Here is a 27,323-nt window from a genome sequence, read left to right on the forward strand (position 1 = left end):
TCTTCATAGGGTTTTCTGCAAGGCTTTCATCCAGGTGAATTTGGGCAAATCTTTCTTTGAACTTTAGCATAATCCCATCTGCTTTCAAATTCAGGATGTGAACACTGCAACTGGATGCTTGGAAAGGCTAGAAACTTGAACTAGAACTTCAATTCAGTGTGATCCCTCCCAGGTATGCCCTGCTATTGATGAAGGAATGGCAGAATGGATACAACCATCTGAGAGGCAGCAAGTTACTGCTACTCTCTACATTTCATTCTGCTCTGTGTGGTGCCCACCATCACAGATGTCTGAGGATGTTTCCTCCTGAAATAAATGGGTTATTCCTGAGGCAATATTTGGAGGGAGAATGCCTTGCACGATAGCAGCTGACAGAGTAGGAAAACCAGAATAGTTTTTGAGTGTGCAAGCCCTTCTCTGGTTGTAATTCCTGACATGCATTGGTAGCAGATCAGCCACTCCTTGTTGGGGTGCACAGGTGTGTCTGTGGTGTGTCTGTTTATTGTGGGTTTTGCTAGTACCAAAGGGAGTTATCCCACATTTTGCAGGTTTAATATGTTATCCCATTAAATAACTTTAAATCAAAGGGCCGTCATTTTTAAAGGAGAACTTATCTTCTACACAATTTTGCTTGTAGAAATTACTTGTGTGAGTAAAGCTGTCTTCTATTTCACAGACATGATGGCAAAACAGGTTGGCAATTCTGTGTTCAGTTCTCAGAGATAAAATGCAAGCCACCACTTACAGAAACCATTTAATACAATAATGATTTTCGATTTAAGCTTTTAATATCTTTAGGCATATTTCATACACAGAGGTAATGTTTTAAATTAAGGGAAAGCCACCAGTCACAGTGAATCTGGGTAAAGTGTTTGATGGAGCTATGAGTAGTAGCATAAAGATTTAGGAAAAAATGTCAACTGGAAGGCAAAATGGTCACACTTAATTTTGTTAGAAAACCAGAAACTCCATAAGGCTGGAGTGGTGTACACATACCTACAAGCTCTAATCCTACAGTATTTATATACACATTTAGTATATTTCTTTGCAGACCTCGAATAGAATGGATGAGTTAATGGCTTGAATATAGAAAGTAAGATCTTAGCATCGATAGTTTTCCTGAATTGTAACTGAAGTCATTGTGTAAAGCTGCTTGCTCCTCTCCAATAAAATGTGCATCTACTGGAACTTTTCAGCCCTGTATGCGGGTTTAGGAATGTTTGCCGGCTTGGGAAGCACCTTTTTGGAGCCGCACTAATTCAGCGAGAAACTCGAGGGAGCAGGAGCAGAGAGAACAAACGCAAAGCTGGAAAAAAAAAAAAACAAAAACAACCATACCAAATCCCTTCCTTTGTTCTTATTCCGCTGGGGAAGGGGGAGCGAGGGGACACGTCAAGAGGCGCCAGAGGAATCCCCGGAGCTTTCAGCTCTGATTTTCACTAGAGGTGCGCGGGGGTTCGCAATCCCTTCAGCGAGCAAACTCAGGCGCGGGGGCCGCTCCGTAATGCCCGGGGAGCGCTGTGCCCCCGGCCCCGAGGGCAGCCCAGACTCCAGCCCCAGCTCCTGCCGGCATCCCACCCTTCCGCACACCTGTGGGCATCCCTCGGCCGGGCGGGGCGCGGGGGGACGCGGCATCCCGGCTCCCGAGGGATGCTGCCGCTGCCTGCGCGGGGGCGCGGAGCAGGAGGGATCCTCTTTGACGTCAAGCCACCATAATATAATGATGGCTCGTTCATATCCGGGTCCCCGGGCGGCTCCCCCGGGCCCCGATGGGTCTCGCGGTGAGGGGAGGCGGCTGAGGCGGGGCAGGGCAGGGCGGTGAGGGGAGGCGGCTCGGGTAGGGCAGGACAGTGAGGGCAGGGCGGTAAGGGGAGGCGGCTCGGGCAGGGCAGCGCGGAGCTGGCGGCGGCGGCAGCGCGGAGCGAGCGCAGCATGCCCGCCGTCTCAGACGCGCCTGCCTCCCGCCGCCGCCGCCGCCGCCGCTGCTGCTGCTGCTGCTGCCGCCCATGGAGATCGCGCTGGTGACTCTGGAGAACGGCGGCACCACGGCCATCGCGGGCGGCGACGATGCCGCGGCCGCTGGCGGCCGGGCGCTCTGGCGGGGCAACTCGCTGCACCTAGGCTCACCGCAGCTGAGCGACGGCAAGGAGAGCTCCGCGCCCCGGGAGGGCTCCGCGCCCCGGGAGGGCTCCGCGCCCCGGGAGAGCTCCGCGCCGGAGCAGCGGGAGCGGCCCCCGCGGGGTCCCCGCGCGGCAGGCGGCCCCGAGGAGCGGCCGGCCGAGCCCCGCGCAGCCCCCGCGCCGCCGCCGCGGCCGCCGCCCCGCGCCCCGCGGCCCGCCGCTGACATGGGACCGGCCGAGGAGGGGGGACACCGCCGGGGCATGGCCATGGCGGCGCCGGGCGACGAGGAGGAGGAGGCGGCGGCGGCCAACCCGGGCGCCATGCACCATCAGCGGGTGCTGATCAACATCTCGGGGCTGCGCTTCGAGACGCAGCTGGGCACTCTCAACCAGTTCCCCGACACGCTGCTGGGCGACCCCGACAAGCGCATTCGCTACTTCGACCCGCTCCGCAACGAGTACTTCTTCGACCGCAACCGGCCCAGCTTCGACGGTATCCTCTACTTCTACCAGTCCGGGGGCAAGCTCCGCCGGCCCGTCAATGTCTCCATCGACGTGTTCGCCGACGAGATCCGCTTCTACCAGCTGGGTGAGGAGGCCATGGAGCGCTTCCGAGAGGACGAGGGTTTCATCAAAGAGGAGGAGAAGCCCCTGCCCCGCAATGAGTTCCAGCGCCAGGTCTGGCTCATCTTTGAGTACCCCGAGAGCTCCAGCTCAGCCCGGGCCATCGCCATCGTCTCCGTGCTGGTCATCCTCATCTCCATCATCACCTTCTGCCTGGAGACCCTGCCCGAGTTCAGGGACGAGAGGGAGATGCCCGTGCCCTTGCCCCCACAAGGCGGAGGTTTGAATGGCACTCCCGGGGACTCCCCACCCATGCAGCCTGCCAGCAGCCTGGCTGACCCCTTCTTCATCATCGAGACCACCTGTGTGATCTGGTTCACCTTCGAGCTCCTCGTGCGCTTCTTCGCCTGCCCCAGCAAGCCCGAGTTTTCCCGCAACATCATGAACATCATCGACATCGTGGCCATTATCCCCTACTTCATCACCCTGGGCACCGAGCTGGCCCACGAGCAGCAGCAGCCCGGGGCTGGCAGCAGCAATGGGGGTGGGGGCCAGCAGCAAGCCATGTCCCTGGCCATCCTCAGAGTCATCCGCCTGGTCAGGGTCTTCAGGATCTTCAAGCTCTCCAGGCACTCCAAGGGGCTGCAGATCTTGGGACAGACGCTGAAAGCCAGCATGAGGGAGCTGGGCCTCCTCATCTTCTTCCTCTTCATCGGGGTGATCCTCTTCTCCAGCGCTGTCTACTTTGCTGAGGCTGATGACCCCGAGTCTCATTTCTCCAGCATCCCTGATGCTTTCTGGTGGGCAGTGGTAACCATGACTACTGTGGGCTATGGGGACATGAGACCTGTCACTGTGGGGGGCAAGATTGTGGGCTCCTTGTGTGCCATCGCTGGTGTGCTCACCATTGCCCTGCCTGTCCCTGTCATTGTGTCCAACTTCAACTACTTCTACCACCGAGAGACTGACCACGAAGAGCAGGGTATCCTCAAGGATGAACACAGTAGCGCTCAGGGCAGCACTGCGGGGGGAGAAGGGCAGAGAAGACCCAGTAAAAACTCTCTGGACAAATCTGTTGTGCACTTGGAAAACAGTGAGGAGTTCAACAGTGGCACCAGCTCCTTAGAGAAAGCCAATATCAAAGCAAAAAGTAACGTAGATCTCAGAAAATCCCTCTATGCTCTCTGTCTGGACACCAATAGAGAAACAGACCTGTGAGGGGAGGAGACAGTTAGAGTTCAGAAGGATTTTCTGGTGTCAGAAACTTGCTACTATAATTATTCTTTTAGTACCAATTAGTTTTTTAAGTCAGGCTGTATTTTATAAATTGATTACTGTCCTGAGCAGTCCTCCAGGAATACATGTTTTTATGTTCTTTTTCCATGACACAAAGGGTCACCTATTTTTAAAATAGACTAAGAATAAGCTATGCTCCATGATGCAGGAGCTGGTAAATTATGACAGTGAAAAATCTTATTTGTAGAAACTTATTTTAGCAAATGGTCATTGGTTTTGAATGGGTAATTTGTAACCAATTCAGTTGCTCCGAGTTTAGTATAAAGAACTGGGGGATGTGTGTGTGGAGAATGAATGGATTGGGGATGGGAGGGGGGAGGTTGAGGGGTTTTGTACTGTAGTTTTAAATTGAAATTATTCAAATATATTTTGTATCTGTATGACTGTATTTATGGTTGAAAGGAGATTTCTTATTCCTGTGAAATATGATATCATTAAAGCACTAGGAACATTAGCAGACCAGCACTTTCTGAATTTTCCACTAGTGATCAGTACAGATCTGGTTATCTTGTATGTGAAGTGAATTTGGTGCTTTGAACCCTAGAGCAGAAAACTTCTGTTGGCATTGATATGTTAGTTTCTTGTGAGCCTTAAATTATTAAATATTGTAGATATACTTCTTTATAAGTATTTTTAATAGTTACCTTCCTGTTTCAGAGTTTCTAAGTAATTCAGTCATGTGCTTACTGACCCCACTCAAAAGAAGTATGTGCAGCTTTTTTTTTTGCTTTTTTTGTGATTTTACAGTTTTATACTTTTGTTATATTTTTGAGACTGAAAGAAAAAAAACCCCACACTGTTTGTTGTTACTGTGTTGTTACTGGTTTCAATCCAGTGCACAACAGATCGAAAGTGATCTGAACATATTTTCAAGTGCACAACAGATCAAAACCATGAGGGAGTAGATAGGCAGAATGAGAAGGTGAAATTTGAGTGCAATATCTGCAAAGCTGCTCTCACTGTACGATTCCTTGAGCGTGTGTATCAGTCACCTTTATGTATGCACACACCTTTGTGGTTTTAGTTATCTCACAACGGGAGTGGATGGCACTTCAGGAGTGGAACGTGGCGTGGCTTTTCTCTTGGACACGGATGGAAAGCACCATCTTTTCATCAAAACATATCCCCTGGCTTCTTTTATTTCCAAACAAACCTTCTCAGCACTGTGGATTTTACAGTTGAGGTGGTGTTGAGAGACCAGTGACAGATTACCTTCATGGAGATCACAGCTTCCTCTGAAGACCAACACCAAGCTGCTCCTTTAGCTCAGAGAGCTTTCTTACCATTTCTCTTGCAAAGGACATCTCTCTTTTCCCCCTCCAGCTTCTGTTGTGCTGCTGAAGGATGTTCCATGCCTTTCCCACATCCTGTGGCACAGCAGGAGTAGCAGAGAAGAGAAGGCTTGATTGTCAGCATTGCTCAAGGTTTGTTTCTAACACATTTTCTAATATAAATAAGTGCTCCGTTTGGACTATGATTTATTCAAGTACCTCATCTTTCTGCAGAGATAGATTGAGATCAGCTTTGCAGAGCAGCATTGACATTCTCTTCCCCAGATGCAAGTGCTGCTTTCCTGTCCCTGACTGTGCTCTTTAATGATAATGCCCAAATGCATGATGATTTTTTCCTTCCTAGTCAGTAAAATAAGTGCCAAGCAAGTCATACTTTTCAGGAACAGTGCTCAGCCCAAAACCCGGGGCTGAGGGGAAGAAATTTTAATCTCATGATAGTGAACAGCATCTTTCACATTAATTTTAGGATTTTAGATGTTGGTTTCTTGGTTGGTTTGCTTGTTTATTTAGAAGTAGAATGAGGCTGTAATGTGCTGAGGAGCTGTCTGAAGCAAGACTGACGGGAAAAGCATCCAGTGCAGCTGCACTCCAGACTCAGGGAGATCTCCAGCTTGCTTTGGTGGGAATTGTTGCACCAGGGGGAAGTGCAGAATCAGCTCTTTGGTGAGGCTGAATCTCAGATGAAACAAAGAAGTTGTGTAATTCCTCTGCATGTGCTGAGACAAGCTCATTAATGGAGAGTAAGGCTTTTTGCTCAGACAAGTGCTTTGATTTGCTCTCAGTGATCACATCCATCTGACTTGCCTGAATAAGCACCAAACAATTGCAGTGATAAAGTTTTGGACTGGTCTTTCTCTAATTTCTTCCCCCATCTTCCTGACTACCAGAGTTTGGTCTTCCAGCTGTTTGTTGTTGGATTGGGCTGTGGGCTCCTTAGAGCTGTGTCCACACAGCCACTTGTTTGTAATCCTGTATAAGGATTTTAGGGATGTGGGTTACATCTCTGCAGTCACTGCAGCAAGCTGATGTAGGTGAAAGCAGATCAGGGCTGTGGGGCATGGGTCAGGCTGATCTTGGTGACACAAAGGGAAGGCTTGGTCTTCCTACTTTTTTACTTTTCTTCTTTCCACCATGTGTCCTTTCACTGAACTAGTTCTTCCCCTAAGGAAGTTCTAGTGCTGCCTTCTCTTCCTGGAGGTGCCTGAGCTCACTCATCGGACAGGAAATTAAATTCAGCCTTCTGTTTTAATGTGCTGTGTTTTTCCGTAACAAAACACCAGAACTTTTCAATAGGAAGAAAACAAATAATTCTCAAAGTATGGTTAAAAATATTTGCTTGGCTTGGGTTTCCAAACAGTTGTTAAGCACAGTTCAGGAAAATTTGGTTTTGACAGCTTTACGAATAAATACATAATTTCTGTTGGCTTATAGGACAGTAAATTTGCTTTCTAATGAAAGAGACTGCTGCCAAACACTGAGTAATGTGACCAGGAGCATAGTCAGAGTCCAGTTCAACAGAGCATTTAGCATGGACATGTGCTTAAACCAACACAATTTTCAGCAGGTGTTTTAGATGCACTGATATTGATGATTTTAAGGTTTGAGATCATGGGTTGGACTTGGATGTTCCATGTGGGTTCCTTCCAGCTTGGGGTATTCTTTGATTCTCTGATGGTTATTTAAAGATGAGTTATAAACTGGGCTGAAGCCTTGGAGCCGTTGGTTCCTCTTGGATTTTGGGGCTAATACGTGGGTACATGGTACACTCACAGAATGTGCCAGTGCAAATTTGTGCTGCAGAAGAGTGTGAGAGTAAGAGAGAGCTGAATCCCTCCAAGAAGGGTCCTGGAAATCTGAGACAGGAAGAGAGATTTTCTCTTCCAGGCCCGTCACAAGAAGGAAACATGTCCTAACCACTGTTGATTTTATGTTGGCTGCCCTGGAATGAACAGCAGGCTGAATCAAACCTCTTTGCTATATCAAAAGCATCAAGATATCACAGCTTAATGAATAGCAAATCATTGCAGACATAAAAAATCCCAAACAAACCCTGACAAACAACAAAGCAACAATTTTTTGTAAACTGTTTTGGCTAGGAGCTGCAACAGAGAGGCTCCCTCACCCCACACATGCTGTGTTTATTAGTGGCTTGTCCTCTCACGTGGGACACTGCACTAAAATGCATTTTTGGGGATGCTGAAGTGAATGTTCATTTGGGTCACTGGTAATGTAACTTTAGTTTGCTTAGCTTGGCCCCAAGGGGAGTCCATATTTTCCTTTTACTTTTCCATCATCCTAAAAACGATAAAACAGTAGCAAGCAGTTATATAACACCATTCATCTCCCAGAGCTCTGTGAACAATTGCACCATGCTCTGTGTACAGGCAGGGTAAAGAGAAGGAAGGAAGACCAAGCCTTTCAAAGGGGGAGAGGGCTTGGAGAGGCACAGATAGGAGTGAGCTTGGCTGGACTGGGAGGTCTAAAATGTGGATCTCAGGGAAGAGAGATTCCCCCTGTGGTCTCTTGCATGGCTCTGGGTGGCTCTGCAGGCAAGGACTGGGTGCCAGCAGCTGTGCACCACGACCCATCTGGTGGGGTCACTGAACACAGAGGGGGCTTAATGCTGCTCTGAGCAGCACAAACAAATTCCTCTGTTGTGTGCTCTTTTCATTTGTGCTCTGTAGGCTGTTCCTGGCCTCTCCAGCTGCAGACACTGCTGGTCTGGATGGGCTTGCACTGAGCTATTCTCCAGCTCTGCCTTCACCTCCCATTAGGGAACAAAGCCCATGTCAGAGCACTCTCAGTGTGTGCACAAAAAGCCTGGCTCTTCTGAAACCTATCACAGAATCACTGGGGTTGGAGAAGACATCCAGGGTAAGCAAGTCCAACCTGTGACCAGTCACCACTTTGAGCACAGAGTGCCACATCCACTTGCTTCTTGAACACCTCCAAGGATGGTGACTCCACCACCTCCCTGGGCAGCTCGTTCCAATGCCTGGCAACCTTTTCTCTGAAGAAATTCTTGTTCCTGCTCAGTGCCAGTGAAGCTGAGGTCAGATGAGGAGAGCATTCAGGGGCAAGTCATCTGATCCAGCCACTGAGCAAGATGCCATGAGCTGGAGTGGAATTTGGCAGGAGCCTCAGGGTGGTTGCTGCAAATATTTAAGGAATAACAGAAGGAGGGCTTTAGGCACCTCATCAAGACTTTGGCCTTGCCACTTGGCCAGTGGTGGGAATGTTGTGTGGCAGGCAGGGTGTGGGGGAAACCTTGGGAATAGCTGAGGGGCACCAAGGAAACTGGGAGATCAAGCTCTAACAGCATCTGTCTGCCTTTGGTTCAGCTTTAACCATGTCACTGTGACCACCAGCCTCACTCCACAGCTACAAATGTCCAAAAAATTAAATAGGAAAAGCCTTTATAATAATATAGCCTATGACCTATTAAAATCATTGTCCCAAAATCATTCTGCCATGACTTTTGCTATATCAGCACCACTGTATTAGATTGTGCCATTTAGTCTTTTTGTAGGCTCTGTAATGTTTGGTTTTTGGTTAGTTTGTTTGTAGTTGGTTTTCCTTTTTTTTTTGAAACTTTTTTTCTGTATGCATTAACTAGTCCCTAGCTCTCCTGGTCAGCTTGTTAAAGTTCTGTTTCACCTAAATTTGGTACCTCAGGGTGCTGATACTCTTCAGTGGACCAGGGTCATGCCACAGCAGTGTGTCACCTCAAAGGAGAAATAAACATGGAAATTCTCCAGTAACTCTGTGGGCCATTGACCAGAACATACCTAATATTTGTATGATGAAATATTGTGAAAAATGTGGTTATAGTAACCATTGAAATAATATGAAATAAAAACTTCTATGTTAATTGGAATCAGAAAAAAAAAATAAAGCTGATAATGGTATGACTAAGGAATTAATTGGAATTAGAAGTTTTGAAGAGAAATACCAACTTGTTTAAAGAAAAAAAAAACTTCAAACTGACAGAAAGTAGGTTTTCATTGGATATTAGGCAGAATTTTTTTTCCCTGTGAGGGTGATGAGGCCCTAGCACAGGTTGCCCAGAGAAGCTGTGGATGCCCCAGAAATTACCTGATCTAATAGTAGAATTAATATCCTTCCTAGATGGTAAGATAGTGTTTTCATTAGAGCTTGGGATTCCTAGCACAGTCTTTATGATTACTGCAGAATTAATAATTTTCCTGATAGAATTTAGAATTTACCAAAAGTAATTTGCAAGTTGTCTTTTATATATAAGTTTTTTACAGTCATCAGGGAGATGTTTCCAAATAAATCAGTGTAGGTTTTAACACTTGATTGACAGGAAGAAAAGAAAAAAAGAAAGTTATTTCTGTGCTTTAACTGTGGTATGCCAGGGAGATTGCCATTTGCAATTTTGTGGAAAACAGCTGTGGTAGTGTTAAAAGTAACATTGGAAAGAATGTTGCTGGAGAAGCCACCTTGGATGAAAAGAGGTAATAACTTCCCTCTCAAGACAGTGGCTAGTCTGATCTTCTCTAGTTTTCTGACAAAGCCAGTTTGGACATAAATGTTGAAATATAAATCTCTTCTCTCAAATCCCGTGTCCAGCCAGGAGTGGTGTTTTCCTCACTCCTGTGGGTGAGGAGTCAGTGAAACCTTGCAGCTATCTTCATGGTAATACAGCTGGAGAATAAATACTGTAAAGATGCTGGAGGAAAATATGTCATTTAAATAGACTACATTGGTCTAAGGGTCTGGTATGTACAAGGAGCAGGTAGAATTTTGTCCTTTGCATGATTTCACTCCAGTGGTGGTGTCCTAGCATGTTGTAATTCCCCCAGAAAATATCACTAAATCCATACCAGGGCTTGCTTTGCTCTCTTTAGTTAGTCGAGATTAGTTACATTATTCCATTCTTAATTCTCTCAGGCAAGTTCAACACATTTCAAGCCTCTCCTTCTCCCTCCTCACTGCTTAATTATAGGTAGAAATTCCTGTGGTTGAAAAATTACTTGAATTATTTAAGCAACCTAGCCTTATTTTTTTTTCTGTCTTGTTTAAAGTGTTATGAAAATCTAATTCATTTAACATGAATTTGCAGAGCAAATTGTGTGAGTTTCTCAGTTCAGCAAACACAATAATTTTCAAAGTAGTGCTGCACATGGGGGCTGTTTAAAGGAAGGTTATTGTAAAATACATGGTGTTTTATTATGCAAGAGAATGGTGCAGAGAAGCAGGGAGTCTGGAGGGTGGCAAAGCTGGTTCTGGGAAGGAATGCCCTCTAGCTTAAGCTCAGCCTCTGTGCTTTGGAGGAGACAGTGTTCCTTGAGCCAAAGAGGAAGCAAAGGGAAGAGCTGTCAGAGCATTTGACTGAAAGGGATGGTGGCTCCCACAGCTGTCTCTGGATTTTCAGGGGCAAAATACCTGCTCAGGATCTCTCAGGATCATGTTTTAAAAGTCTGCTCAGTGCCTTGAAAGGATAACCTGCCTTTAGGAGAATGTACTGAAGTGTGGATGCAAGGCAGGCACTGCCATCTTCCTGAAGCTTGGTGGACTGTGTTCCAGTAACCAACAAAATTTTGGTCAGATTCCCCTTTCCCACTTGTCTCCCAGAGTATCTCCTTCTCTGTGGCAAACACTTACAATGGAGCAGGGGCTGAGAAGTGCAGAATTCTGGAGCACAAGAGAGAAATCTCTCTGGAAGGCTTGGAAGCACAGGGCATTTCAAAATAGCATTTGCACTGCTTCTTGCTAGTAGAAAAGGGGGTAGCTCTGTTCTTAAAAAGGAAGCTGGGTATTGCACTGAGGAGGAGATACAAATTCTCATAGACATCCTGACTACATCTATATTAGAAAACGAAATGTGCCCAGGACCATTCCCTGGCACTGAAGCCAGCTGGCAGGAGCCAGGCTGAGCTCCTGCTGCCAGAGACTCGCTCTAAAACAAGGTGTTCAGCACTCAGCCTGCTGGGCTCCCTTCCTGCCCTCTGCTCCTTCCCACATCCTGCCCAGGAAGTATTTTGGGTGCTTGGCTACAGACTCTCCAGCCTGAGCAGGAGCCTTTAAGTGTAGTTGATTGTGATTAATTGCTTGGGAACGTTCTCCAACTCTTGAGGTGGCAAGTGTAGATACAGCTTTGATGCCTCTTGCCCTCAGGCAATTTTTGGGGTTTCTTAAAAGCTCTACACATTTCCTCCTATTGGCACATTCTTAAACAATAATCAGTCTCTATTTACTGAGAACAGTTATTCCTGCCAAAATCTGTTCTCATCTAATTCTACTTCCACCTGCACTCATCTATATGCAGCTCTAACTAAAAATCAATACACTCTTCCAGCTGCACACAGAGGAGCACAGGTGGGTCTGACAGTGGGAGGGGGATGCTTTTGCTTTGGTTTTTGGCTGATTTTCCTGTTTGCCTGGCTCTAGTATAGGCTGTATCTTATTTTTCAGTCACTGCATCTTCTAACTCTGCTTAGAGTTCCAGTTGAGGCCCTGGTGGCCAAGCATATCCCCTGAACTTGATATCCAGCAGGATGCACCAGAAAATGACTGTACATTAAAATTAAAAAAAAAAAAAACTCAATAAAAATACAAGGAAGGAGTGAGGACACACTGCATTCTAGGGCTGAAGAAAGCACAGACCAGCCAGCACAGGCAGAAAGTGACCAGCACTAGAATTCTTCTGTAGGCTTCAAAATGAGCCTGCATGCCAGTGGTCCCCAGGGAATGGAACAAGAGTTAAATTCAGTCAGAGGGAGAAGAAAGGGTGCATGTCTAGAAGTGAACTTCCACTTAAAATCTCTTCTGTAATCCATGGGTCTTGACAGCTCTAACTACAGTAGTTTAAGATGTTAATGCTGTCAGCCACCCCAAGAAGGGGGTGAGGAGTGAATCCCTCTGAAGGGGCAACTAAAGACAGATTGATGGGATCTTTCCTTCAGCAGATGAGTGGGCACATGGTTTAGTGTGGGTGTCATAAAGAAAAGGCCACCAGAATGTGGAGGTTGGAATGCTGAGGTGCAGCACCTGGGAAAAAGTGATGGAACTTTTGTGCAAGGGTATCACTCCTTAAGGTCTGGTTCATCAAGACTGAAAACTCTATATATTGTATTTATGAGTTAATATTTAGAGACAGGACCTGGTGAAATGCACATGTAGAAAACGAAGATTTTCAAGCAAGCAAAAGTGTAATTCAGGTGCAAAACACATCTTAGAGGTGAGCAGATCCAATTATCATCAGAGCCAGTAAGCGGGGGAAGGCTTTCTAATTATTTCCCCAAGGGAGAGCAGTTGTAAAGTCATCTTTGCAGCATTCATGGAAATATATGTTTAAATATCTCAGAAGTACTCTGTTCACTCTGCAGCTACGGATTAGTCCTGCTGAAGTCAACTGGATTCCGCTCCAGGAATCTGCTCAGATAGACTTGAGCTCTGCAGGCACATCCTTTGTTTTGCTTGACTCCTGACAGCCCAAATTAAACGGAGATCTCTTTAGCAGTGAGGGAATGCTGGTGGCATGTGCTATGGGCATGGTGTGCAAACAATAATTTTCCTGCCTGAACTCAGCGTGGCCAAATGGCAGCGTGGTATGTCCTGGCTGCACTTGTCTCTCAGGCAAGGCAGGTGGTGCTGGTGAGGGGTGTGAAGGGTCCGAATTTGGAAGAGAAAATAATCAGGGACTGATGACTGGAACAAAATGCTCATGCTTTCTCCCTAGGGAAGCTCTCCCACAGCCAGATGCAGTGTTGTTTAGCTGTCTGCATTTCATTCCAGGACTGCACGTGGCTCTTGAGGTCCTGCCTGGGACTTTTTGTCTGCTGTTGGGTAGCAGACCCATAAAACAGGAACTCAGGACTTGAACAGGACTCTCACATATCATCCACTTCTCATCCCTGTAAAACCCATCCCCCTTCTCTTGTCTGATTTCTGATTGAATCGTCATGGGTGCTCTGTGAAATTCCCTCCTCTCATTTGCAGAGAGCCCAGAGGCAGGAGCCAGTGTAGCATACTTGGAATTTGTTTTCCTTTTTAGAAGGGGTTTGCATTTTGGGTAAGTTTTTTTCTGGGCTAATGTACATCTGATGTCAGGCTCCCCAGATGAGAATGGTTGGACTAGCGTTGACATTTTTAAAAATATGTGCGAATGGAAAAAATATCCCGGGAGTGCTGCCAATGGCTGATTCTGTAAAGTTTTAGTCTCTGTTGGATAGGAACCATGAGCCAGGTACCTGTACTGAAAAGAAGCCTTACTCACAAAGTGTCTGGCTCAGGTGTGTGTCTTCTCAATTTAGAGGGCAGGAGTGAATTTCAGCAGGCTGTGACTCAGCCAGGCAATATTCAATTCCCCTTTCTGATCAGATGACAAACAGCCAATTAGCGTCTTTCCCAAAGGGGGCTACAGCAACAGCAGAAGTTCTTCCAAAAGATGGATTTTTCAAGGTTTAACTGGGAAGAGGTGCAGACACATCTGCCTGACCTGTGGCTGTTCCTTCCAGTTTGGTGCTGACATGACTGGGACAAGCCAGCTTAGAGCTGAGCTGGTTTGCAGCAAACCAAACCTAATTCAAGCTTTCCCATTCCCGGTGATCTGGTGGAATTTGGAGGATGGGTGCAGCTGATTGCTGGTGCTGTGAATGTCAGCAATTTTTATGGGTTTTATGGGGACTTGCCTTTGCTGCATCATCAGAGCAGATGCCTTGTTAGCAGCTCCCACTGAGCCAGCAGGGGCTGGCAGGGTCCTGTAGAGCTCCGTCCTGAGCCTGCCCTGCTGTCCAGGAGGATCAGGATGTGCCAAGCTGCCCTGCCTCGGTGCTCCAGACAGCCAGAACAGCTCTCCTTCAGCTTTGGGGGGCACAGCAGCCATCCCAGCACAGTGCCAGGCTGCTTTTGTGCACACTAGGCTTCTCCCATCCCTCTGTCTCTTCTGCAGGCTCAGCAGGCTCTGCCTCACCATCATCTCCCTCCTGATTTCCATACTTCAGGTTCAGTGGATGGGGCTGTGCCTGGTGCTCGTTGTTGAACAGTTGTCTTCAACATATTTTCAACCACCTGGATGCAGGAGCTGAATGCACCCTCAGCAGGGAGGTTGGTGATGCCAGGATGTGCCATGGATATGTGTTCTGGCCCCAGCAGGGCTCCCGGGGTTGGCTCCTGTTGGGGATGGTTCCCCACATGGCTTAGTGGTGGCCCTAGCAGTGGCAGGAAAATTAAGCCACAAACACCAGAGGTTTATGTCCAAAAAAGAGACAGAGGAGTCCTGTAACTTTATTTGAATAAAGGGAGAGGCCATGAGGAATTCCCCTGGGGTCTCTCAAATTTTTGGAGGATGCAGCCTCCTTTTTATCCTATTTTCTTGGCTGCATTTCCCTCTCTCTTTCCCATTGGCTGAAGTGCTTGGCAGGTACAGACTTCCTTCCCTGACACCTGACATTCCCCTCTAATGTATAACCCTCCCTTTTAATTTTTAATTCTTACAGAATTCATAGTTTTTCCCCATTGCTTCTGTCATCTTCCAATATCCAGTTTCATTTATCAGCAAACCTACAGTTTGTTTATCAAGGCAAATATCTTTTTCCATTCATCAATCAGTGGAATCCATCCTATTGTTTCTTTTATTTCTCAGTGCTAGTCTTACCTACCAGCAGACATACAGCTTGTTTGTAAAGACAAATCCCTCATTCCTGTCAGCAGGAAGTTCAGGTGCAGCTATTTTCATACATGGTTGGCTCTGTGAAGCACTGTAGAAATAGGTTTATATCAGACAGCAGTGGACAGAGCTGGGTTCAGTCTGGACAAGTGTTTGGTGTGTTTTTAGTCACTCTTTTGTTCACTGGTAGCTTTTGAATCCATGAGCCATTTCCAACCAACTTTGGCAGAAGGACACTGGCCTTGAAGAGGATAACTTCCTTTTACAGCTTTTGGAAAGGCAGCTGGCTGCTTGGGGGAAAGAAAGACTGGAATTAAAACTGCTTCTCTTACACAAAAGGTGTGGCATGACCTGTCCTAAACTGTTGCTCTGTGAACACAGGAGAGACTCTGGAATGTTCACTGACTTCTCTGAAGTGCTGCAAATTCTAATTAGATGGGATTTGCAGGGTAACAGCAAGAAGTTGTGCTTAGAAATAAGGCAAACAGTGCCTTGTATCTTGAGGCAGAGTTCCTTCCTTCCTTCCTTCCTTCCTTCCTTCCTTCCTTCCTTCCTTCCTTCCTTCCTTCCTTCCTTCCTTCCTTCCTTCCTTCCTTCCTTCCTTCCTTCCTTCCTTCCTTCCTTCCTTCCTTCCTTCCTTCCTTCCTTCCTTCCTTCCTTCCTTCCTTCCTTCCTTCCTTCCTTCCTTCCTTCCTTCCTTCCTTCCTTCCTTCCTTCCTTCCTTCCTTCCTTCCTTCCTTCCTTCCTTCCTTCCTTCCTTCCTTCCTTCCTTCCTTCCTTCCTTCCTTCCTTCCTTCCTTCCTTCCTTCCTTCCTTCCTTCCTTCCTTCCTTCCTTCCTTCCTTCCTTCCTTCCTTCCTTCCTTCCTTCCTTCCCTCCTTCCCTCCTTCCCTCCTTCCCTCCTTCCCTCCTTCCCTCCTTCCCTCCTTCCCTCCTTCCCTCCTTCCCTCCTTCCCTCCTTCCCTCCTTCCCTCCTTCCCTCCTTCCTTCCTTCCCTTCCTTCCCTTCCTTCCCTTCCTTCCTCCCTCCCTCCCTCCCTTCCTCCCAGAGGGAGAGGAGTGTTCAGACAGTTGGGCCTTTCCAACTGAAAATATTTTATTTTTTTGCTCTATTTTCTAAAGCTGTGAATCACCCTGGAGAGAGGCAGTCATGCTTGATTGATGCACACACAGGCAAATCTGGGTGAGGATCAGAAGGCATTTGATGTGCTGCCATTGTTAATAAAGGATGCAGAATTTTGTCAGTGATAGATTTTTGGTGAAATCTGTTCAAAACCAGTGATGAAATGCTTGCCAGACCAGACACTTGCAACACTTCTAACTTTATACCATGCAGAGCACACAGTGTGTCTACCTAAGCACTGGGGAACAGGAAGAACCTCCTGTTGGAAATAGGATTTTTACATTAATCATATGATGCTGTGAAGTCTGACTCATAATCATTGAACACTCAGCCTGTGTTGAGCACTCAGCCTCTCTCAAAAAGCAGCTTGATTCTGAAAGGTAAAAAACTGCTGCAGAAAGAGGCAGAGCCCCAAAGATCCTCACCTTCAAGCCTGCCATGACTTCCAGGTCTGGAAAAATCTTCAGTGAAGGGTTTAGGGGCTTTATTTTCCCTTTATGTTCTTTTATCGTGGTAAAATAAGTGTAGCAGCCTGCTGCAAAACAAATGGAACATAATCTGCCATTTTTTCTCTTGACCATTTTGAAACAGTCTGTTCAAATAGCCAAAGAATGGCACGCAGGCAGTTTGTGAAATCATTTTGCATGAAGGGATTTCAAAAAGCTTCCCCAAAAGCTACCTATAAGTTATTAACTCACATTTGGGGCCCATCTGCCCAGTGGCTTTTCAAAATAATGCTATAAGCACACAGGCTAAAAGCAAGAAATCTTACAAAAGCATATTTTGCAAAAAAAGAAAAAAAAAAAGGAAACAGAAAAAAAGGCAAAATCTGCAGTTACGGAGCCTTACCTTTTCTTATACCCTAGGTGATAAATCAAAAGGTATTTGGGAACAGAAGTGTATCTGGGGCTTTGCCACAATACATGTATGTTCTGAAAATCATGTTGTAGCTCCTGATGCAGAATTTTGATCTATTTTGCTCCTGCTACATTTGTTTGGGGAAGATGTAGTGCATGTGAAAAGGACATTACAGTGGCTCTTCAGATTTCACAGACAAGAATTTACAGCAATTTCTCTTCTCTAGAGAATGACCAGAGATTGGAGAGTTTGAGGGTTTTTTTTTTTAATAAATCTGTAAGGCTTCACCTATACAGGAACACTTTGGAAGTGTAATCTGAATGGGAATTAGAAAAAAAAAATTCTTAATTAGAATGACTCAAATTGTTGTACACTCCTTTGTGGATAATCACATCTGGGACAAGGGTAGGCCTGATTTATGTGCAATTGAGTCCACTATGGAATACTAAAACAAATTTAATCTTTATTACTTTGAAGGAGAATAGCTGTGCAGGGATTAACCAGGACAAACATGTTTTTTTTCTAGGTAGACCATCCCCATTTTTAAAAGTCATCACAGAAGTCAGGGAGGACACAAGAGTCACTGCAGACAGAGATGCCAGTTTCATAATTTGCCATCCACAAAAGGAACACTTCATCAAGGTGCTGAGCAACATTTTTTTTTTGTGTGCTGCATTCCTTTTACCATCTGTGGGTGTTGAGGACCATTGGTGTCACCCCTGGTGAAGTACAGGTGGCATTGAGGGTGACATGTGCTGCTCAATACCAGTTATGTGATAGCTGTCACCAAATTTCATAGGCATTGAGTGAGAAGTAACTTAATCCTAAAAGGGATGAAAAAACCTTTACCATTCTTAGCTGCAGAGCACTAACCCCTGGGATCAATCCAGGATCTCAGGGATGATAAATGTCCTTACAGAAAGGCTGAGGGAATTGGGATTGTTCAGTCTGGAGAGGAGAAGGCTTTGGGGTGACCTCACTGTGGCCTTGCAGTGCCTGAAGGGAGCCACAGGAAAGATGGAGAGAGACTCTTGACAAGGGCCTGGAGTGACAGGACAAGGGACAATGGCTTCACACTGACAGAGAGCAGGGTTAGATTGGATATTGGGGAGGAATTGTTCTCTGTGAGGGTGGTGATGCCCTGGCACAGGTTTCCCAGAGAAGCTGTGGCTGCCCCATCCCTGGCAGTGTCCCAGGCCAGGCTGGATGGGGCTCTGAGAAACCTGGGACAGTGGAAGGTGTCCCTGCCCATGGTGGGGGGTGGAATAAGATGATCTTTACCAATCCAAACCATTCTGTGATTCTATGAATTCTATGGAATTTGGACCAGAGAGATGCCCACTCCATTCCTTATTTACTGCAAATTGGTTTGGACTCTGAAGATGTGTTCTGCTGTAGAATTGAATGGATGTTTTGCAGCTGGCTTCAGCAGACAGAGAGAGGATGAAATAGCACTGTTGCTGGTTTTGGTAAACTTTCTCATTGCTGGTTGGATGGAGCAGGGGTTGGTCTGAGCCCTGTTTTGAACTGGTGGCAAAAATCACTTTGGAAAAGGATCAGGGTGAGGATCACTGTCAGCTTGGAGCCTAAACTATGATTCAGTGTGTTCTGTGGTCTCTTACATAAGGCTGGGTGTCACTGTCAGTACATAGTGCTCAAACTGGGAAAAATGGAGCTGGAGTAGGTGGGAACAATTCTAGACAAATGGGACTTCTGGACTTCCCATAAGAAAACTTACATGGGGGGTTGTAAGTACTGAACTGATGGGTAAAGACCTTGTGTGGCATCACAAGATTCCAGATTAGTGCTTACTATTTGAAAAGATATCTGGAATAGCAGTTATTCCATGTTTTTATTTTCTGTAATTTATAATCTGGAGATTTCCTTCAGTGTCCTGGCCTTTTGGAATCCAGTTCAGTTTTTGGCTTCTCTGATCACCTGTGTCACTAAGTTCCATAGCCTGATAACATCTTGTGATCAGAAGTTATTCCTTTTCCTGCTTTCATATTTTCTGCTGTGGATCATTCACACTTCTCCTGTAAGACTTCTTAGTCAGTTTTAAGCTCCAGCACTTAAAGCTGGGTCCTAAAATGGGCTGATCTATTAATGTAAAGATATTTTCAATTTTTTTCTCACACATCCTGTCACTGTTATAGCTGTGACTGCACCCTGTGTGGTGAACTCAAGCCTTCACTTTGCAGGCATTGAAACTCTTCTCTGGGGTCTCCCAGAGACAGAATTTAGAGCACCGACTCTAAATTCTAAGTGGTGGCAGCCAGGTCTCTTGAATATTCACTGTTGGTTAAGTGTCAGGCTGATTCACATTTCAATTTGGGCTGGCATCACTATAAATACCCAGAATGTGTTTTTTCAGAACAGATACAGAAGTTTAGAGCTCTGTGATACACATGAGGATTTTTTTCTTACACGTTATGCAGCTGCAAGTTTTATTGGCTATTTTGCTGTGTGTTCACCCAGCTTTTTCCTCTTTCTTTGAAGAATCTCAACATTCCTTTTGTCCCAGCTGTTGTAAATGAATTGAGCATTTGCAGGCTACTCTGTCTCATTTCTGTCTTTCCAAAGAAAATTTAAATATTCTGTGGAACCTAAGCACCAGGGAACCATGTCTGGTCTTCTCCCATGGTTACACCAGGTGTCACTCACTGAGAGGGACATTCAGCCTTTCTTAAGTAGGTGCAGGGTTCTCAGGAACAAATCCCTTCCAGTACCTGAAGGGACAAAGAGGGATTTTTTACAAATGTAGTGACAGGATAAGGGGGAATGGCTTCACACTGATAGAGAGCAAGTTTAGATTGGATATTGGGGAAGAAATTCTTCCCTGTGGGGGTGGTGAGGCCCTGGCACTGGTTGCCCAGAGAAGCTGTGGCTGCTCCTGAAACATCTTTTGCTGCTTTTCAGTTTGTGAATAGCCTCCAAGCAGCAGTCATTAACAGGACTGTCTCCCCAGGCTGCCCTGTTAGTTCTGCCAGCCTCCATGAGTCACAGCAACACCTCCCACCAGCTCCAGCAGCACCTGTGCAAGTCACACATTGCCAGACTCAACACTGCCTTGTGCCAGCCTAAATTTGCCTTTGCCATAGGCAAACCTGGCCTGATGCTGCATTTTGTGAGGGGAGTTGCTGTTGTTTTTGTGATGGGAAGGTGCTGCTGGTCTGAATTCCCAGTTAACAGAAAAAAATCTGTGTTCACAGAGCCTGTGTAGGAGCAGAGGAAAGGCAATGCCACTGAAAAATTGCTCTAATACTGTTGAACATACCAAGGCTGGTCTAATTAAGCTGGGGGTGAAAGAGTTAATCCAGGCCTTACCATGGCAACCAAAGGGTGCACTTGGGTAATTGCCAGTAATTGTCTGACTTAAAAACAGTAAATCCCAGTCTGGTGCAGTGGAAGACACTTGGTGTGGTGCCACTGACTTCACAGGGGTCAGAACTGAGCTCAGGGCTCAGTTTAGACATTTGGGACAAGTAAAGGATAGTGATCTCTGCCAAGAGCTGAAAACTGAATCCAGCCACCACAGAATCAGGTAGTTCCTTAGGAAAGTTTGTTAGACTTGCCAGTATTGACACTGGATTTCAGATGTGTATTTGCTTAATTACTCTTTTGATAAAACCCCTTATTAAGTAAGACTGCTCTCCATCTGGTGCTGATCTGACTTAAAATACAGCAAGATTGGCAACTCTTTAATTCATGGACAGGATGAGTATAAAATTTGCATAAATCAGTTAATATTAGAAAGTACAAAACTTGTAGTTTCTTGAAAAAGCAAACTGTGTTTCTTTCCTCTTAGGACAGAAACTCTTTGTGAGATGGAGAAGTATCTCACACGTTTCTCCTGACAAAATATTGAGTAGTAGTGTTTGGGTTTTTCAGATTCCTTTCCCATTAATTCTTGTTCCAAATATAGAACTATATTTGTCTTGAAACTGGTGACACTTCATGTTCAAGGCAATATTCCTGCTCTTAAATGATGTGGTTTTATTTTTAAGGCTTTAGTATTACATCAGTAATTTTAAGTGCTTTTCAGTGATGCTCTGAACAAGGAACTACCATGCTTCTTTGTTGTTTTCAATGCCAGATGACATTTTATCCAATGGTAGGCATCCATTTGCCATGAAGATTGAGTTCCAGGAATGCAGTGTACAGATGTCAGGCAATTTTGACCATTGCTCTCTAGAAATTATATTAGTATTTAGTTTGCCCTCTGGTAAACCTCTGGTTTCCAACTCCTTCTTCTGAATCACTAAAGGGAAATCACACTAGTTTTCTTTGGGTTTTTTGGTTTTTTTTTAGTATTAAAAGTCTTGTTTAGAATGAACCACCCTGCTGCAGCTTGTAGGAACTTTGATGGCAGAGTTCATCTTCCCTCTGATTGAGGAAACCTTTACCAGAGAACTTGGGATTGAATCAGGAATGTTTCCACAAAAAATGTCTCTTCCACCTAGCATCCTCCAGAAAAAACAGTTCATGGAGAAAGTCCCTTGCTTTGCTCTATCCTGTGTTCCAGTTGACAAAAGTGTCCCTGCATCTTCCTTTCCTTGTGTTTGGAGAAGAGTGGGAGGAAGGGCAGAGACCAACTCAGTGTGACTGGAAAGCTGCTCTTTGTAAGTCATTTCCTGACTGTTCTTGGTGATGGCATTCACAGAATCCTTGGGGTTGGAGCTCATCCATTGCACCCCCCCCCTGCCCAGGCAGGGTCACCAAGGGCAGGTGACAGAGGAACACATCCAGGTGGGTTTGGAATGTCTCCAGAGAGGGAGAATCCACACACCCTCCCTGGGCAGCTGTTCCAGTGCTCTGCCACCCTTGATGTAAAGAAACTCTTCCTCTTGCTGAGGTGGAACTTCTTATGTTTAGTTTATGGCCATTGCTCCTCATCCTGTCACTGAGCACCACAGAAGAGAGCCTAGCACTATCCTCTTGGTACCATCTTTAAGATATTTATATATCCTTTCCTGACCTTCTGTGCACCTCAGGTGATAAGACAGAGCTGAGAAGTAAGATATGAGAAAGGTTCCTCTGGATTCATAGAGTCTGCTTAGAACAGCTGCAGACAAAGGTTCAGAACAGGAGATTGCAGCTCAGGACAAACCTTACTGTAAGACTCCTGACAGGTGTTTGACAGCAAAAACTTGTTTAACTCAGTAGTACCAAGGAGCCTCTTTGTTGAACAGAAAGCTCACAGCAGGACACTGCTGCATTAACAAGATTTTCTCTGGCTGCTCCAATTCCCTTTAGCTTTGTAAATTCTTTTTTTTTTTTTTCTGTAATCGTCTTTCAAACTGCAGCAACATTTGTTGTCCTGAGGTGCTGAGTCCACTGGAAGAGATTTTAGTGGAAGCTTCTCCTGCAGTATGCTTCATTTCAGGTCAGTCACCACATCCTCCTCAGCCTCTCCTGGGGCTCTCACATTGATCACCCTCCAGCTGGAGGAATTGTCTGAGTGGAAGGACACGATGTTGTGTTGAGACATTTCTAGACTGAGGATGGACTGAGGGAAGCTTCTGCCCTTTGGATTCGGGGGAGACCTGACATTTAGATGTGGTGTAGATGTGCAAGCCATCAGCCTTCCTGCTCCGTGGTGCACGTCTGCCCCCCTCCAGGCAGCCACTTATGCTGGGGAGGGACAAGAGTAGAGGGCACAGCATGTGACGGGTGGCTTGAGCTGGTGTTTGGGTTTGAGCAGCAAAGTCTCTGCTGGATGAGGCTGTTTCACCAACAAGAGGTTCAGACTGTTCTGAGTCATCAGCAGCAGTCCATGTGAAGCACTTGAGTTGATGTGATGGGGTAGGAAGTTTGCTCCAGGACAAATCTGAAGCACAAGACATCCACAGAAATAAAACATGCTTTATGTTTTTCAGTGTTACCTGGAGGGCCAGATTGGAGCAAAAAGAAAAAGCAGGAGGCCAGGGGATCTAAAAGCTTTTGAGAAAGCTTTTGCTAAGTTTGTGGAAGCTGGAATAACACAATGGATCACAAATGATCCTTCTGCTAAACTGACTCCAGAACCAGCTGACTCCTACCTACATTCTTAGCAAAAAAGAGCATTAATTTGGCTAGATACACTCTAAGGTCTCCTGGAGAGCCCATTGCTTCAGTACCTGCATCAGGGGAATCTTGCTGCTGAGTGGAATTCTCATACCTGAGTTAGGATTTTATTCTTCTTTCTCCAGATAAACACCTTTTTTTGCAATATGTAAATATTCTGTGGACAAGGCTTCTGTAAGACCTTTCAATGGAGCTCATTTTTGAAAACAGCAGGGCAAAAGAGGAGGAAACATCTAGAGTGAGATTTATCCATTATTTTATGGTATGAGGTTTGTTTGTTGTTTTTTTTTTGAAGGGTGATCTGGTGTCAAATTGCTGCTTGAAGTGCTCCTTCAAGCCTAGAGAATATTTGCTTGCTTATATAAAGAGAGAACCTTCTGTTCTCTTGGCTTCTGGCTGGTTAGGAAATGTCCCCAGGAAAATGGAGGTGGAAGTTTGGATACAGGGAAAAGAGGGAATTCTTGAGCAGGGGCTGTTGTCATTCAATGAGCGGATAAGAGAAAGTAATTATGCTTCCCCTGATCAGCCTCATTTCTGGGAGGAGGTAGAATTTAGGTTCCAAACTAGCAAACTACATATTACTTCTGGATTTAAAGAGAAACCAGAGTCCAGGCACTTGGGGAGCTGAATCCACTGGGAATGTGAGTACAGGATTCCATAGCAGCAGACAGCATTGGGCTTTAGATGTTCTGCATCTTGGATCACAGTAGCTATAGGTGCTGTTAGTAAGGATTTTAACATCTAATTCCTCCTGTGACCTTGCCTTCCCATTCCCACATCAGGGAAGGAACTGTGGTTTGGCCTTAGGAAACATTGACCCTGGATTTTCTGCCTAGAGTGGCATCAAGGACCGTATCCCTGAGGTGATAACCAAGAAATGTGTAAGCAGCAGCTCTTTTACTCATCTTGAATTACATTCACCTGTCTCTCAAGAGCCCTTTCTCACCTCACAGGCTGTGCACTGTACTTACACTAAAGGCTGGTGCAGTGCCAGCTTTCCATGAGATTCTCTGGAACTGGGACTTACATCCCAACATGTCACTAAGGCTGCAAAAACAAGGAAGAGCTACAACCCTCACAAGTGCTGGAAACAGCTTGCCAAGGAGGCTGCAACATCCAGAGCAGGTGTGTGATAAACCAGTAAATTCTGTTGCCTCTCTGTGTTTTCCAGGGTGACCTGGAGCTCAAGAGGAGCAGAGTTCTCCAGACAGCTCTCCACATCTTCCCTAACACCAGTAAGCCACGAGACTGAGGCAGAAATTCCAGTGTGGGGAGGGTGTGAGTCATGAGATGGTGAGTGAAGGAAACAGCAGGATAAAAATAACAGAGCCCAGTGTGATGCAGAATATTAATCTCTCACCCTGTGTTATCCTCGCTTGTATTACCACTCTGCTGCAGTGTAGATGCTCTGCTGCTCAAAACAGATCCCTCAGTGCTACTCAGAAAGATTATGGCTCAGGATGCCAGATTGCAGGGACCCCTAATACTCCTGCCTTTAAGTTGGCTGAAAATTCTTAATCAAGAAATTCCTGCTGTAGAAAACACGTAATCAAAGAGCGTCAAAATGCTGCCTTTGTATTTTTCATGTTTACATGGAAACGTCAATTTCAGTCAATTTAGCATCAGCTGAAAAAAATTATTTAGACTAAATTTAACTGAGTGGAGTCTCATTTACAACCTTCTTTTTTATTTATTCTCTCTCCTTCTTCCTTCAAAAGGAGAAAAGAGAGGAGAAGAGTATGTAAAGTCAAGTTTGTTTCTAGCTAACATAAATCAGTAAGAAAAAACAAGTAGGAAAAGTGAAATTGGCAAAATTAAAAAAAAAAAAAAAAAGCTAAGTATTTTATTTTAATATGTGAATCTCTTTTTCTACTCACATCTACCATCAGATTTGCTGAGCTTTGTTCTGAGATCACTCACAACAAAATCAGGATCTCTTCTAGGGAGCATTTCCCTACGTTTTTACGTTTATATTTCCAGCTTAGCCAGTGTGAGGTTTCTAACCCAGTCCCCTTGGCATGTCCTCTAATCACTGGGCAGTGGTCTTCAGAGAGCTCCTGGGAGCTTGGAAGCCTCTTACTCTGGTCTTTTTCAATCCAGTCAGGAATCTGGGCAACATAAAGACACCAGGAGCTTTAACTTCAAAGGGTGCCAGCTCTGGCACTGAGGCTTCACTGCAGATTAACACTTGGGGAGCTCTTCTGACAGAAACTGCCTTTGGTATTTCACAGTGGGGAGAACTGTTTATTTCATTTCACACAGATTCAGTTCAAAACCTTGCCAATGGAGTTCACTTTACTGCTTTTTGTTGTTGTTGTTGTTAGCTTTTTTTTGTGTAAGTCATCTTTGGGCCTGCACCTTCAAGACTGTGTAAAACTTTACCAAAACTGGGGAACAGCCTTCTGAGACAGGCAGGGAGGTGGCTGTGTGGTCCCCATGCTGCAGGGCTTCCAGGGTCAATGACCAATATTTGTAGGGCTCCCTCTCCTCTTTCAGGGCTCCTGTATGAAGTGGAGCATTTGCACACATGCTGACAGAAGGCACCATTCAATTGTGATGGATTTAAGGGGTGTGTGTGTGTGCAAAATCATGGGGTTCAGGTGTGAGGTTATGGTTAGAGTACTCCTTGCTCCCTTTCAGACCCCGTGAAACCAAATTATTTGATCTCACTAAGCTGAAAAATCCCTTTTTCCTGCTTTTTTTTTCCTTTTCTATTTTGTCTTACAGAAGCTGCCTGGGAAGCTACTTGGGAATAACTTTTCTGGTTTAAAATACTCTTTCTAAGCAATCTCCTGTTATTTTTTACGTTTATATTTCCATCTATTTAACTTATTCCCGTATACCAAGTCTTTTTTATTTTCCAATGCGTAAAGAAAGAAAGACTTATTTTGGAAGTTCTACAAAAATGGAAGTCATTGTAATCATGATTTGATGTCCTTGGAACACACTTTATTTACTATTTGTTTTTATTAGGACATTGTTTGAACGTAACTCTAAGACCAATAAGGTTCCAGGACTAATCTCCTGGGAGAGGATATTTATGGTCCATATTTTCAGAGAGGGAGATTGGAAGTAGAAAAAGGCTTAAGTATTTAGGCCTCACTTCAGCTCTGAAGGCAGGGGAAATCTACAAATAGTCACTTGACCAGCTGGAGTGGAGGGTGGCATGTGCAGATGCCCAGCTCCAAGGGGCACTGGCATTCCATGTGTGCTCATTCCAAGCAGAAACGTGGGCCTCAGATTGTGTGCATTACTGCAGGGGGAGCTGACCTATTTTTCTGGAGAGGAAAAATCTACCATAAAAATCTAATTTGCAAGGATTGTGGGAGTGGAAATAGGGCTTTTTTGTTTTGTTTTGTTTTGTTTTGTTTTTTTCTCTAGGATATTTGGTTATGCAAACAAATTGATGAGGGAGAAACTTCCAGCAGGAAAACTGCTGGTGGCTCTCAGTGTCACTCAATTAATTGTAACACTTATGAAAGGAAAGTGAAATTAGGTGAATCTTTCAGAGAATCATAGAATGGCCTAGGTTGGAAGGGACTTCAAAGATCCTTTAGTTCCAACCCTCTGCCATGGGAAAGGACACCTTCCACTTTGTTCTAAGCCATAATTTTGTGTCCAGTCTGGAGCCTAATGGTTTTTCCTCCTTAATTACTGCAGCTTTTTGCATGACACTCTCCTGATTTCCTTCCCCTTGCAGACAATGACCATCAGGAAGATCCTGCTGCAGATTCTGAAACCAAACCAGCCTATTCCTTGTTCTCAGGTCATCTTGGGTTGGAAGTTGCTGAAAAACTTCCTTCTGCATAAATAACTGTGATGTCCCCATCATCCCCAGAATTGGATTTCTTCACTGGGATTGCTGAAACACTGCTCTGCTCCAAGGTTTCTCTCATAGAGGAATTGTTCAGCTTCACAACAGGAGTGGGCAAAGTTTAAATGCTGTGAGGCTCACTCCCAGGCACAGGACTTTATTATTTGAGCTTTTGTTTGGAAATAAATTCAGTTCTTGTCATAGATTGGGCATCTTCTCCCCTGGTTCTTACATATCAAACTTTCTCATCTTTCTGGAAGAAGATTCAAGTGTTTGTTCTCTTTCTTTTATTGGCACCCATCTTTGTTTATTTATTTTGTATTCTTGAGTTGTGCTGCATCTCTGGAGTTTGTATTTCTAATTTTAGCATAAAAATGCTGTACATACAAGTCTAGAATGCATCTGAAGATTAGTCTAATTTTTTCATGTGACTTTGACTTGAACATTTTTCTGTTTATGTTTATATTGCTATTTCAAATATGTGCATTACCTGTATTCTTTATGCCTTTTCCCCATCTATAACTCAATAAAATAATGTCCCCATTCTTCAGAACCATA

General features: G+C 45.1%; 1 protein-coding gene across 2 annotated transcripts; it reads left to right on the forward strand.

Moving 5' to 3' along the window:
- Positions 1-1,849: 1,849 nt before the first annotated feature.
- On the forward strand, positions 1,850-27,323 carry KCNA5 (potassium voltage-gated channel subfamily A member 5). 2 transcript variants are annotated; one of them, XR_013773942.1, is made up of 4 exons: positions 5,053-5,404; positions 22,192-22,271; positions 24,123-24,244; positions 26,652-27,323. XR_013773942.1 is itself a non-coding variant. In XM_079303396.1 (3 exons), exon 1 carries the CDS (start codon positions 2,007-2,009, stop codon positions 3,900-3,902), a length of 1,896 nt encoding a protein of 631 aa, XP_079159522.1. In that variant the 5' UTR covers positions 1,850-2,006; the 3' UTR covers positions 3,903-5,404; positions 24,123-24,244; positions 26,652-27,323. The 2 variants fall into 2 exon arrangements, 1 of the variants encoding a protein (XP_079159522.1); XM_079303396.1 differs by lacking the exon at positions 22,192-22,271 and having other exon boundaries at positions 1,850-5,404.

This window comes from Erithacus rubecula, assembly GCF_903797595.1.
Source record: "Erithacus rubecula genome assembly, chromosome: 4".
NCBI classification, from domain to species: domain Eukaryota; kingdom Metazoa; phylum Chordata; class Aves; order Passeriformes; family Muscicapidae; genus Erithacus; species Erithacus rubecula.